The sequence below is a fragment of the Macrosteles quadrilineatus genome, unplaced genomic scaffold, assembly GCF_028750875.1.
Source record: "Macrosteles quadrilineatus isolate MER2022 unplaced genomic scaffold, UCM_ALF_1.0 Scaffold_5__1_contigs__length_97177068, whole genome shotgun sequence".
In the NCBI taxonomy this organism is placed as follows: domain Eukaryota; kingdom Metazoa; phylum Arthropoda; class Insecta; order Hemiptera; family Cicadellidae; genus Macrosteles; species Macrosteles quadrilineatus.
Window position 1 is genome coordinate 93,225,560 of NW_026542598.1, and position 14,311 is coordinate 93,239,870.

The window sequence follows — 14,311 nt, forward strand, 5'->3', positions numbered from 1 at the left end:
TTCGGTTTTATCCCCCTACATAATTGTCATAAAATGTGCATTCTGGTTTATCTTATTCCACTACGTACTAAGATATGATGGTTTTATCCAAAAAGCTAAAAAAATCAGGTGTCGGTCGGAAATTCGGTTTTGTTTCAATTCTGTGCATGGTCTAAAACTTCTGTTTTTGTGATTTAAGTCCCCATACCCCCTTTTCATACGAGGGGGTAGGCCTACTAATGATTTTTTGAACCATATACAGTCCTTGGGAAGTCTCAGCTGACATCAGCATCTTGGAATGAAATGATCAATTGTTTCTGATCGTGGAACATGTTAAATAATCATCTCGACACAGTATTTTCATGGTGTTCGTTTGTATGAACGGTTTTTAAATATGAAATATTTTTTATTTGGAAAATGTAATGGTACTGGTTGAATGATTGTTCCTGATTTTGGAAATTCATGGTCCATTTAAGAAATCCATGCCTTTTTTCATGGTCACAAGAATTCATGCATAATTCAAGGTTTTCATGGCTGGTGGCAACCCTGTTTGACATACTGAGCAAAAACAGCCGTTTTTAATGAATGCATTGCGGCTCCAAAGTAGCATTTTTACTCTCTAGGGAGTAAAAATCGTTTTTAATCCCTAAGGAGTAAAAATAATCAGCTGTTGTAAACAGTTTTAAATTCATATTGTGCAATCGTATCGATAGAAATTATTTATCGATTGCTGACATATCGATGGTATAATGTACTGTAACACAATGGTAATAGACGAAATGATTGAATCACTTTCTAAACAACTGCTTATTTGCTTTAGCAGAATTGAAAACAAGCTGGGAGTCGTTTTGAGAGATTATCTTACATAAAAATTATTTTGTTTTCTAGATTAGTTTGTTAATTAATTATTGATGAAATATGATGAAAAATATAGTTATATAGACGGGCAAAAAGGGTCTTTTTAACCCTCGCTCATTTTTGCCAAAAATAATATTTTGTCACCGCTTCAGGTTTATAGAGGTTAACACAAATAAACCAAACATTCCACAAAATATATATTTTACAATTTTTATTTATTTAATATTACATTGAAATAATAGACGTATTGCTATACACAAAGCTGTTTCTACAAACAAATACAATGTTTGCAGTACAGGAAAGGTGGAATATAATTTCTTTACTATTGAAATATTTTACAATAACTCTAACAATATTTATATAAATTATCTACAGTCGCTAAACAATATAACAGTATGAAAAATCAAAGGGTTTTAACGGAGGCATTAAAATACTAAAACTTAGTATCAACACATCACATAGGCGCAAAACTGGTAGTAATAGAACAATATAGAAAGATAACTAAAATATTTAACGTTTATTGATTAAATTATTAATTAACTACAAAAATAAATTGTAAAAGAAAATACACATCTTTAGCGTTATATAAAACCACAAGTACCCTTACCTCCAGCTTACCAACAGAAATGGGCCAGCCGCAGTACAACAATGCTCACAAGTTTTTGATTATCGTTAAACTTGGAGGTAAAAATACTTCTTCTTTATGTTATCTATATATATATTTATAGTTGCAATATAAAACCTTAATCTGTAATATTCTGTTAATAACATATATTATAATCAATAAGAAACGAGTTCGTGCTGAAAAAATATCACACTTGAAGCAGGGAATGTGAACAGACCACAGACGAGAGAGCGTTGCGTTGTAACTAAGTTACGGCTCGTTTGACAAACCAAAATAAGAATCGTTCAAAGTAATATTTTGTAATGAAATAATTTTTAAAAACAAAGGCTGAGTGATTGATTATATCTGGTGTCTGAACGGAGGCTATTTAACAGCTGTTCACACGGATGCCTGCTGAGCCTGCTTGTCAAACCTGCAACAATACAACACATTACTTGCCTTGTCATGTTTGTGATGTAGAGTCGGATATGATTTAGTAAATACCAACATGAAGAAACCCTGTTATCTATTCTGAGGAGACAGGTCCAGTTAGTAGACTCCCAACTTAACTTGAGCGGACCGATTACAGTAGACCCCCCCCCCTCTTAACCGACCCTAATGGGAACGGACTTTGGTCGGATAACTCAAAAGGTCGGTTAAAACGGGCAATCCCTAAAATCATAACATAATGAAGTGCTATTCATTTGGAATTATATAATCACTATTTTGAAGTCATACTTGAATTATTTATAAAATAAACTACTCTTATCTCCTTTATTGTATTGATAGAAAAGTCGCAACACAAAACACGGTTAGGTCAAATAGGCCTACTTTCAGTGGAATCCTTATATATAATACGTGAAGGCGATTTCTACGAAACACTACTCCTCTGTTAATAATGGACGGATTTTTACAAACGATGTGTCAAAATTATGTATTTTTTGTGTAGACGCCCCCTTTCACAAATTCCTGTAGTAAAAGTCCTCGACAGGCCATCAAAATCCCAATGTATTTCTTATGATAAACAGATTTTGTTTACTTTAAACAGACGAATAATTAGTATTAATTACAGCTGTTCATAGTAAACACATGATACACACAAGAGCGTTCGTTTTCCGTTTCGATAACTGGAGTGGAATGGAGTGATTAGTTGATTACATTATCTTGGAGTTGACTCTTTTAGAACATTGGAAATTATAACTAGGGTTATTGTTCGTTTTGAAATAACGCCTGTAATACTTTGCAATTGCTCGAATTCGAGCAACAGGTGCACTAGTATATTATAATACTAGGCAAGAGTCAATAAAAATACATATTTTAATAACTTTAGTACTGTAATGTACTAATTGTTTCTTTCCAAATCCATTGTAATACAGTGCAGAACCTTTTGTCAAAATTAAAGATACAAGATACAAGCAACCATTTTGTTACAAAACAGGATGTTAATTTATAGCCTCTCACTGGAGGCTCGAGGCACAAAAACTATCTTGACCTTGGAGTTGTTAACTAACCCCCCTTACCTGCCCTCCCTAAAAGTTGCTTTGTTTGTTTACTCCAGCGATAAGATAATCAAAATCGTAAGTACATTATGATGTTATGAATTTGCCGCACAGATAACAAATCAGATCAGATGTGCTCGCGCTACAATACAAATTAACTTATTCTTAGTCATATCCTGTGGAGATAAGCGTATGGTTCAGCTCTCATCGCCCAGTGTGGGAGCGGAAATGCCGTGATTCCTAGAAAGCGGCGGTTAAACTGAACTGCTCTCAAAGCAAGGTCGGTTAAAACTGCATTAATTTACAATCGAAGGCGGATAATCCGATTATCGGTTAATACAAGGTCGGTTAAGAGGGGGTCTACTGTACAACCAATGAGTTAATAGGTTTCAATGTTTGTGGCTTACTGTAATTTTTGTACTAGGCCTATGTATAGGCCCTTCAATATTATTTATATTGTAAAATGTGTGTGAAACAAAGTTAAAAGGCATCTAGACTGCATTTTAAATGTTTTATTATTACCAAAAAATGTGTTAAAGCGTAACTATACGATAGATGTCAATGTTAATTTTCCTGCGCTTTTTGATCATTCACAATTACTCGGCCACAAGAGTAAACTGTAAACTAGAGACTGATAACCCCAAGAAAAAATGTCTTTACTTCCCCCACTTGCTTTTATTACAAACCCTGTGTGATTAACAAGAGCCTGGGCCATCAATACAAACCCTTTAAGAAGCGACATGCTTATGAAGAAAAGTCAGACTGGAAATTTGACACCAAAATGGCAGCAGGGCTACTCTATTTCTCTCTCTGAGCAGATTCTTTGTCTCACTCTCTGTCACTCAGTCAGCTGACTTGGCCGCACGCTCGCAAAAGTCTACCTAGCGGCCGCCGCGAAAACTATCAAAAATCCATTTTTCCACAAAGGCATTGCGCTTCTTATAGGGTTTGTATTCATTGGCCTGGATGTGGAGCATATCAGGAAACAAGAGATTGTAGGTGAATTTTGATGACCGGAGAAATTTTGTGAATTCTGTATAGGACTGAGTTATCTTGAATGATTGTAAATAGCTTATAACGAAGCTCCATTGATTGGCAGCATTAAAATCTATCTCAAATATAAATATATTGAAATTTGAACACTAAAAATATTAAGCCTAGTGTGTAAGTTTGTAATTTCTCTGTGAATATATTTTATTTGTTTACAGTATATAAGCCAGCATACCTTATGAATAATGAACTGCTTTAATAAAAGAAAGAATAGGCCTACACTTATTTAACGAATCTAGGAGTGGGTGAATGCTTAACCTATTAAAATTACCTATTACTAGAGTAGTTTTTTGCCCACCTTCACTCGGAATCGTTTTCAAATTACTTTAGGCAAGGCTTAGAGGGTCGCGGCATTATAACTTGGATAAAATCCATTTTAGATCTGGGACTTGTACCCAGGACCAAAGTCCCACAATCTACCACTAGACTGTTTCGCTCAAATTTTCATGGCTCAATGAATTTCTTCTGTCTTATCTCACCTGGATGCGGCGGTTAACAAGAGCAGGTGTCCGATGGGGAGGTCTTCTGTTCGCCCAGTTTGATCTGGTCAGGGAACTGATCAATCAGGTCCATCTCGTTCTCTTGGGCGAGTGCGTTCTTGGCGATCGTCTGGAACGCCTGCTCTACATTGATGGCTTCTTTGGCGCTCGTCTCAAAGTAGGGGATGTTGTTCTTCAACTGACCCCACTGCTGGGCCCGCTTGGCCGACACCTGATCATCACAACCAAATAAACAACCAGAGAACCAACCATTTAGAATTAGAAAGACTAATTATGTCAAAAATAAACTTAAAAGGGTTTCCAACTTAACACAATTTATATATATATATATATATGGAATATTGATTTGATTCTTTTAATTCATTTTAAATTCTTTTAGAGTCAAGGTTCTGGTTTTAAAATTAGAATACTGCACTAAAACGATCAGTGGACATTTACTCAGAAGAAGAACAATTCCTTATGTCACTTGTCTAGGGAGGAAATGTAACAAGTGAAGCCAATGAAATGTTAGGTAGTTAATGTATCATATTATGTAAATGAAAACCTACTAAACAAGTTGACCTAGGTTATGTAACTCACAATTTGTGAATGTAAGAATAAAGTGTGAATCGACCACGCCTATTCAAGAGTTTTGGCAATATTAAGATTTTTAGAGGCTTAGGCCTACTGGAACTTAAGTCTTAAGTTGAGTAACTAAGTTATTCAACTGACATACAAGTCGATAAAAACGTTTAGATTACTGATAAACAATGACACAATTTCATCACAGGTATATTAGAAGTTGACACTTCTTATACTTGGCATCTTATAACTAACAGAAATCACAGTTTTGGGTTGTGCAACTCGGCCTTCAACAGGGTCACATGCTAAACATAAGGAAGAACATTTCTTCAAGAGAGCGCATGTGGTTATAAAAACTAAACATGTAGGGGTAGAAATCGCCCAAGTGTTTTTGAAAGAATGTCTTGTATATAACACAGTCAACTTACAGCTCGGTTTTCCAGGTCAACTTTGTTGCCCAACACCACAAAAGGGAAGTTGTCCGGGTCTCTCGGTGACGCCTGGATCAGGAACTCGTCTCGCCAGCTGTCTAAGTCTTTGAAAGACTGAGCTGAAGTAACATCAAACACCAGCACACAACAGTCGGCTCCTCTATAGAATGCAACTCCCAGTGACTGGAACCTCTCTTGTCCTGCCGTGTCCCATATCTGTACAACAGAATCATATTAGTGTATCCATACAACCAAAACAAAAGTTCCGCTTTTCGGGTTGAGAAAATCACGTTTCATTTTGAAAATCCGTAAGAATTTTGTAAAAAATCTCAAACCATCCCAAGTTACCTCTTTGAGACAAAATAGGTTTATTACATATCTCCGTCAAATAGTCCAACGATTAATATTGCTCATTAGTGATGGTCAAAACCAGAAATTTTGAATCTCGAAACCAAAACCGAAACTTAAAAAATCAAATCCCGAATCTCGAAACTCAAAACCTGACCGCGAAACTTTTTAGTTACGGAACCTGGTCAAGGTTGCTAAGAAATAAAAATACATACATTGTAATGATAACATTTTAATTATGATTATGCGATAAAAACTGAAAGAGTGTTAATGGAGTTGTGTTTGCTCCATCGCTACCAACTTGTGTGTAAACAATGTTATTAACAATAATGATGACACAAAAAATGTCATCATTTTCAAAATTATAAGTGCCAAAACTTCGTAGATTTCGAAACTTTTGAATTTCGAATCTCACCTATTGAATCTCGAAACCGAAACTTTTCCAAAGTTTTGATGGATTTGAGATTTGGTTTTGACACATCACTATTGCTCATCAACTTACAAGTTTTGTTGCAAAACACAAAATTTTCAAAGCTTGCAACTCGTCAAAAACACATTAAAAACACAGACGACATAAACACAAAAAACAATTAAATGGTACAAAATATACAATCAACATTTTGATAGCGCTATCATGATACTGATTTGGTCTGGTGTGGCGCGGGGTTGGTAGCAGACTGCGCTACCCTGCACCGCTTCCAAGTACCAAGTAGAGGTCGTCCAGTGGTCGAAAAATCAACCAAAAATAGGCTATGTAATGTACAGAATTCTTAATTTTTACCCCACACTGTAATAAAACATGTGATTGGAACTTCTTTCATTGGTTTTGATGTTCTGTTTATATTTCGTTGTTATTTCGTCATCAGCATGGCAACCCATAACGTAATTTTTCATAATTTTCATTTTAAATTCATTTTGCTGTGTTTTTTTAGCCTTCGGTATTTTTATTTATAAAGGGATTCTGCCCATCTACAGGAAAATGGCAACCCATGAGGCCCATGTTAATGTTTTTCAAATTTCAAATTAATTTATTGAGCTTATTTTTGAGCCCAGTATTTTAATTTATAAAGGGATTCTGCACATAGCATGCATAGATTTTCCCTGCAATGCAAATAAGCTGAGAAAAAGGTTTTTAAAGAAACATGCTTGCCTATTAATACATAGATTAAAACAGGTTGTCATACAGCCAATGGCAACTAAGGGACCTACAGTTACAGGTTATCTATCACCTTGGGCTATTAGATAACATGTGATAATGGCGTGATGTGGTTTAACACAATCCAAGCGATATTAAAAAGGATAGATTTTTTAGTTAGCCTAAGTGGAACCTTCTCTAGGTGTATTGGCTAATTTGACGTGCCAATGAATTTGTATGGAATATTGAATGGCAAATAAAATCTCATTCTCATTTCATTAAAAACAAAAAACAAAAAAGGCCTACTGTTAATTGGGATCTCTATTGCTACTTGTACAGGTTAGTAACTTTTTGTTGTGTAATTATATAATTTAGATGTTTACATCAATGCTATTAATTTGCAACAAATATTTAGATTTTTGAGGCATCCGTCCGACGTTTCACATGAAGATAGGATATTTTATTTATTTTTTTAGTAAAGTTTTCTCTGAAAAGTGTGCATCATCAGTTGTTGTTGTATGGAAGCCAATATGGTTTGTTTATTGTTGGAGTTGACCACTTTCAATTTATCTGAATTCGGGTCACAAGATAACAAGTCACATATTTACATTAGAAAAGAGTCAGACGACAAGTTTGTTCAACTTTATCATTGTTGATGGCTGGAAGTCAGAAATGTATTGTGCCAACATAACAATTTGACTAAGTATTAGCTAAGAATGACTATCGCCAAATATTACAATCACTGTAAGCAAGAATGTACATGTGACAAATTATAAAATAGGTACAAGACGGATGATTTTTTTATATTTAGTTGACCATGCAATGAAACAACATAGGTACCTATAGAGTCTGGAGCCAAAAGTCGAAGTTCTACCAAATAATAACAATGTGTTACGTATAGTAATTAGACACATTTTCTAATCGACACGTAGGCTACAATAAATAAGATGAGTTGGCCTCTGGACCGTCAGGGTTAATTAAATGAATATGTTATTCCAGTCTTATATAATTTAAACACCCTGTTATTCAGAAATTGATAATCAGGGAAGAAAAGGGAGATGGAAGCGCTAGCTAATCAACAGTTGCAACTAAACTAACCTTACCGCCGGGCCCGTATTTCATGTTAGGCTACCTTAGAGTTTGATCAACCAGTGTAAAATATTACGTTTCAATTTGTGTAATTTATTATCATTTCAAATGCATCTGAATGACACCGTTAGGGACTTAACTTTAAAAAATCATTTTGAGGAGTTTTAATAACTTACCTGCATAGTGACTATTCGATCATCAACCATGACTTCTTTTGTGAGGAAATCTGCACCAATTGTTGCTTTGTATTGGTTTGAAAACTTCTTATTGACATACTGGTTCATCAAACTAGTCTTCCCAACTCCAGAATCTCCAAGGATGATGACTTTCAAGAGGACTTTCTTTCTAGTGGCCATTTTATCCTGAAATAATCATGATGCTTAAAAAACTTAAAACAGCTGATTGGCACAAAATCAGCGATTGGTTCCTTTGAAGCCTAAAAGGCTGGTTTATCAGCGGTTTACTGGACCATGATAAATAACATAACCAAATCCCAACTTGTAACTAGAGCTTATATAACCTATAGCCTAGCCTACATGTATAACAGAACAAAATCTGCTGAAAAGCTGTAACTTAGACCAACCTAACATACGACGCAACCCACAAGCTTATTGGGTGGTAGGTAAGCAATATTTTGCTCAATAAGACCAAAATACACCAATTTGGACAGCCGAAGACTGCTGTACAGCTGTAGTCTCTCATCCTTCTCAGACCAAAGAGACCGTGAGCCAAGTTGCCATCCAGTTGTTTAATTTGATCATTCCAATCCAGTCCATCATTCAATCTCAGAATCAGAAAGTAAGCTATATTTATCAGTTTGTTACTTTCATATGGACAGGTCCAGGGTTCCCGTTTTTCCTTGAATTTTGTCTCTGCTCTCTGGGAAGTTTGGATGGAAAGGTATTATTAGGTTATCTAGTTTTTAACTGTTCACTTTGAGTATGTTTAAAGATAACAATGACATACTGTTACAGTCCAACACCTTCACAGTTGTATCATCCGCTGACTGAAGAGGTACATTGCTAAGCATGAACGCCTATAGGGTCAGTATTCACCAAAAATAGGTCTGGTCCAAAGACCGATCCTTGCAGAATTTCTATCGTACATACTTATGAGTTTGGGGGTTGAGCCGACTTTTCCTGTTTTTAAGTTATTTAAGTTATTGGACCCACTGATTTTGAAACAGCTGGACGAATTAATTTGAGCCAAGCCAGCACCAAACCAGAGAGTCCAACTGATAAAGCCAACTTTCCCGTCCGGATAACGTAACAGTGTTACCTCAAAGGCTTTGAATGAATACCTACGTAAGTTAAGCTATGCAAAACAGCCAACTGAGCCAACTTACGGTTTTTCCAGTCTCTTAACCCTTTCAGTGCTAGGCCAATAATTCATATTTCGACTTTTTTGTTTGCCTTTTAATTCTATTACCTGTTGTTGAATTTTAACTGTCATGTTGTCACTATTTTATTAATTAGGCTAATTTTCAATAATAACACAATAAGAAAATATAACAAAGATAAATCCTGGTATTTGTAGAAAACATTTTATAAAACTTAGTTTTTGTTGTAATTTTCCTGGTTTTCCTATCAATTTTTATGTTCTGATAGCATTGTTTGAAACCAAAATCTCATAAAATCAAAAGACATATAGTTTACAATGTAATAGGCCTATTGAATTTAACTTTGATTTAGATGGACGAGGTTATCGTAATATAGCCATTTTAGGGAAACTATTGTTTTGCAGCTAAGTCTCAGGAACACATTTATGATCACTGTTGTGTTTCGACTAAAAAATGTCATCTATTTAAATAGTCCGTGACTAACTGGTGCTGCTACCTAGTAACGCATTGAACAACCATCTGTAGGCCTAGCGCTAAGTTATCTGTTCGCTATCGGTGGCGTCAGCTTAAATACCAGTTTTTGACTCCTCAGTCTTCAAGCACAGATAGCCGAGAAGGCTAGGGTGTGTGTCACTTGGCCAGTCGCATTCGTCTGCTCGGGTTCGAATCTCGTCCTGTGTGGCAAATAGGCTAATTGGTGACCTGTGTGTTTGTAGCGATATACTACAACCACTGGGGCATAGTGAGGTGTTCATAATCCTTGGCTTAGACATACACCTCGAAATCATCGGATTGGGCGAATCTTTTAGCTAAATGGTTGTTAGTGTATCCTATGAACATGCAGGTCACCAATGGCCGTTTTGCTATTTTAATTTTTTTTTTTTTTATTAACTTCCTCTCTATATCCCTTACCGTAGAGGTTTTTTAAAACAACAATAATCGTTTCATAGCACTGAAAGGGTTAATAAATTAACGTAGCATGTAGGCCCAAGACACTAAGATAAGTACTAGGCCTAGACTACTGTGTTGGTGTGTGTAGTTCTGCATGAAATAAATGAGTTCATCCCATTCCGTTTATTTGTTGCGACTTAACAGAACCCATTAACTTAAAAGTTACGGTAGCCTACTGTAAGTTAATAAAATATAAGTTAGGCCTACATCACACAAATGTTGTTGCGCTGTTAAACAAAGCAACCCTGTAGTCTTATGCCGACTGTGGATGTGGGTAGGCCCTACTGTAACCTAGGTTAAGTTATAAAACCAAGGCGTAAGTTAGAATAAATTTTGCAATTTTTGACACAAGGGGGATATGTTTATCAAAAGTCTCCAGAAATGTTAATCAAATTATTATCTAGGCATAGGCCTAATTAAGTTAGGTCTAACTTGAGCATGAATCAAATATAGGTAGGGTCAACCGGGGCTAATATGAACAAAAAAAGTAAACTTTTGACATTAACTCAAAAATGGTAAATGACAGTAGAAAAGAAAAAATAGTAGTGTATACAGCTCTTTTAGCTGAATCTATTTATTTACTAACAAAAACCATAAATGTAACCATTATTTAAAAAAAAAATTAAAAACCACTGTTCACATTAGCCCCGCTAAAAGGGGCTAATGTGAACAGCCCATGGGGCTAATGTGAACACTCTTAATAACTCTGTTATTTACAACACTAGGCATATGTGGGGGCTGTTGTGAACAAGCCTAGGGTCTAGTCTACCAGTTGCAATAAGTCTCAATATTTTATCTTAAATAGTTTTTGAGATATGAAGGTATCTTTGGAGAGCTGCGGGTCGCCCTACGGTAACCCTTTTTTTTTAAAACCATTTATAAATATTATACAGGGCTAATAATAAGATATAAACAAGAAAAAAATTATCTGTCAACATACCTGAGTATTTATTAAAAATTTCTTCAACATACAAATTGTTTAAAGCACTTAAAAAAACAATAGCCTAATTTAAGACAATGCAAATTGTTCGTTTAGGCAAATGACAGTTTATTGCACTTTTAGGCCTATTAGGTAAATATAAAAATGTAGGCTAGGCCTATTCAACACCTTAACTGTTGTCTTTGTAAAATTAAAACTGTTTTATCACTGTAAGGCCTTCAAAGAAGTTTATTGAGGAACTTACGCCTCAAAAACTTCGACAATTTTGTCGAAGACATACTTATGTCTATCACTGGTTCCACATACATTAGGGGCTGGAAGTTTCCCCAAAATGTCAGTGGTAGAAACAATAAATATATCATCTTCTTTTTTCAGGAATGATTTTTTTTTCCTCATCACAGGATTTAAATCCCATCACTTCGATCTCCCCGTCAGCCAGTGTTTTTAAAACTGAAGCGACATAGCGGAAGGTGGTACTGTTCACAATAGCCCCCATTCACTGTTCACATTAGCCCCCCAACTTTGAAAGCTTATAACTTTGGCTGTCATTAATATATTTTAACTTTGGGAAAAGAAAAATAATCCCCAATTCTTATTTAACAAAATTCAGGCTTAAGATTATTCCTACAACCAATGTAAAAATTGTTATAACAAAAGTTTTCACTTTGCGCGGAAAAGTTTTTTGGGCGGAAAAAAAGTGTTTTAACAAATTATTTTTTTAAAGTACCTAAAAGTCAAATTTGAAGTTTTCTCATTATGGACACAAAAAATACAATAAATTTCCTTTCTAATTATATTTTTTTCATGATTAAAAATCCCAGATAAATGACTTTTAAAGTCATTGTTCATATTAGCCCCAATATTTTGGTGTGTTCATATTAGCCCCGGTTAGGGATGTTGCGATACCACTGTCTTTCCGATATTTGGTATCGATACCGTATCGCAAAAAAGTATCGATACCGGCTCAGTATCGGAACTAAAGTATCGATACCGTGAGTATCGGATCCATTCGATACCAGTGACGTCATATTCTGATTCACTGATCTTCGATTAAAGTTCACTCGTTCCAGTACAGTGCAGCCAATATAGGATTCGAATTCAAGCTGTTAAAAACTACGTAAATATCAATATGTAAAACATTATAAAATTAACCAAACATAGCCAACCTTCGTTTTCAATTTTACCTTTAAGTAAAAGTTCAAGTAGGCCTAAGCTTACCTTATGTTCTCGGACTATATAATTTATCTTTTCAATAGACAATGTTATTATATTACCAACGTAACACATTCGTGTTTACCATCAGCCTAAATTTAAAAAAAGTTTTTTTAGTTAAATAACTTTAATATTTCTAGTTTATTGTTAAATATAGTCCCTGGTTTAATTTTATTTGCCTAACACAACGTTGCTAACATTGACTTGTAATAAAAATAACTCTGCAACCAAACTCTTAAGTTGTATCATTGACTAAATATACGTCTGTAAGTATAGGCTACATAGTCAATGGTTTTACTTATAGTTATGTTAAGTTCTTTAAATGAATAGTTAAGCATAATGTACTCAAACCACATAATTAGACAAGCTAGATTAAAAAAATATATATTTGGGTTAAAGTTTGTTTCTTTTTTGGGTCACTGTTGCTCCCGCCTTGGAAAAAATCCCGCTCAGAAGGCACGAGCGTAGCCATTTTACTCAGATTTGTCAGAAATTACCTTCCGATACTTACGATACGATACTGGCCTCTTGGTATCGATACCAAGTAAATATCGGAACAACCGATACCGATACGATACCAGCAGTATCGCAATAAAAGTATCGATACCTACTGGTATCGATAGTATCGCAACATCCCTAGCCCCGGTTGACCCTAGGCCTAGGCTAACTTAAGTTAGCATAGATATAGCCTAAGTTAGACAAAGTCAATAATAAAATTGTCGTCTTTGTCATATTTAACAATCCAAGTTTAACTTAAAACTAGCCTACTGTGCGTTGATATTGTTAGCCTAGGCCTAGTTGAAGTTGTTACACAATTCTCAGCAGCACAAAGCCACGAAAATGCCAAGTGATAAATTTTACTTTCCGTATTGGTTAGGCCTATTTAGACTTGTGCATAGGGGGGACATTTTCAGTTTCGGGTTCTAAACAAAAATTTATAGGCCTATAGCCTATTACAGAAATAGGCCTAGCGTTGTTTATTCACAAAAATGACACAAGGACAGAAGGAAGAGAACTGCGGATACAAAAGGCTGTCTTATTAGAATAGCATTTAAATAATGTGGATTTTATTTTCACTATATAAACCTACTTCAGTATACGACAAACGTCAAAGAGCAGATAAATGTACGTGAAATTGAAACTATAACGAATGAATTAAGTACCAACCTGTAATATTAAAAAATCACGAACAATTTCCTTTCTTCAAGTTCAAGAGAAAATGGCGATCTAAACTAAATAAACCTTCAAACCAACTGACTCAGAGAGAGATAGACAATCACGGGAACAGGGAACTGCGTCATGCGTCAGCAATAAACAGGAGGACCAGCTGTTGTTCTGTTAGTTCATGGTTTTTCCGACAGAATGCAGGAAAAGTAAGAAAGTATGCAAGTCGTTTGGTCGTTTCAATGTAGGTAGAGAAGACTGACAGGGATATGCACGCACACTGTGACTGTGGCGACTGCGAATTGCAGTACAGGTATGGGTTACCACTGTTACCAGATACCCTCCATAAAAAAGAGGACAATTATGGGGGATCACCTCAATTTTTTACAAATTTATAATCCCTTTAAGCGTTTTAAGGGCTTTTAACAAAGTTTTTAAACTATATTAGATAAGTAGGCCTACTAGAACTTTCAGCATTTTGGAAATTTTATACTTAATTTAATTTAAATTTTTTTATTTTTTTATTTTAATTTTTTTAGTCTGACAATAAATTCCTAAAAACATCATTCTTGAAATTATATTATAATTCAGGAAGAAAAGTGTGTACCTGTCTAAAAAAACTTGACTTTCGGAAAACGACATACGTACCCT

General features: G+C 35.1%; 1 protein-coding gene across 1 annotated transcript; it reads right to left on the bottom strand.

Annotated features, from left to right (window-relative positions):
* Positions 1 to 1,021: 1,021 nt before the first annotated feature.
* LOC128994001 (ras-related protein rab7) lies at positions 1,022 to 13,771 on the bottom strand. The gene is made up of 5 exons (XM_054418188.1): positions 13,664 to 13,771; positions 8,231 to 8,416; positions 5,480 to 5,698; positions 4,470 to 4,701; positions 1,022 to 1,874 (listed from the first exon to the last, which is right to left on the bottom strand). The coding sequence occupies exons 2-4, from the start codon at positions 8,408 to 8,410 to the stop codon at positions 4,483 to 4,485; spliced, it is 618 nt and encodes a 205-aa protein (XP_054274163.1). The 5' UTR covers positions 8,411 to 8,416; positions 13,664 to 13,771; the 3' UTR covers positions 1,022 to 1,874; positions 4,470 to 4,482.
* Between the last annotated feature and the right edge of the window lie 540 nt (positions 13,772 to 14,311).

Excerpts from the sequence above, each read along its gene's own strand:
- LOC128994001 (XM_054418188.1), bottom strand. The coding sequence starts at position 8,410 with ATGGCCACTAGAAAGAAAGTCCTCTTGAAAGTCATCATCCTTGGAGAT. Across the intron at positions 5,699-8,230 it reads ATCGAATAGTCACTATGCAG|ATATGGGACACGGCAGGACA; the intron begins GTAAGTTATTAA and ends TCTGTTGTACAG. Across the intron at positions 4,702-5,479 it reads TTGACCTGGAAAACCGAGCT|GTGTCGGCCAAGCGGGCCCA; the intron begins GTAAGTTGACTG and ends TGTGATGATCAG.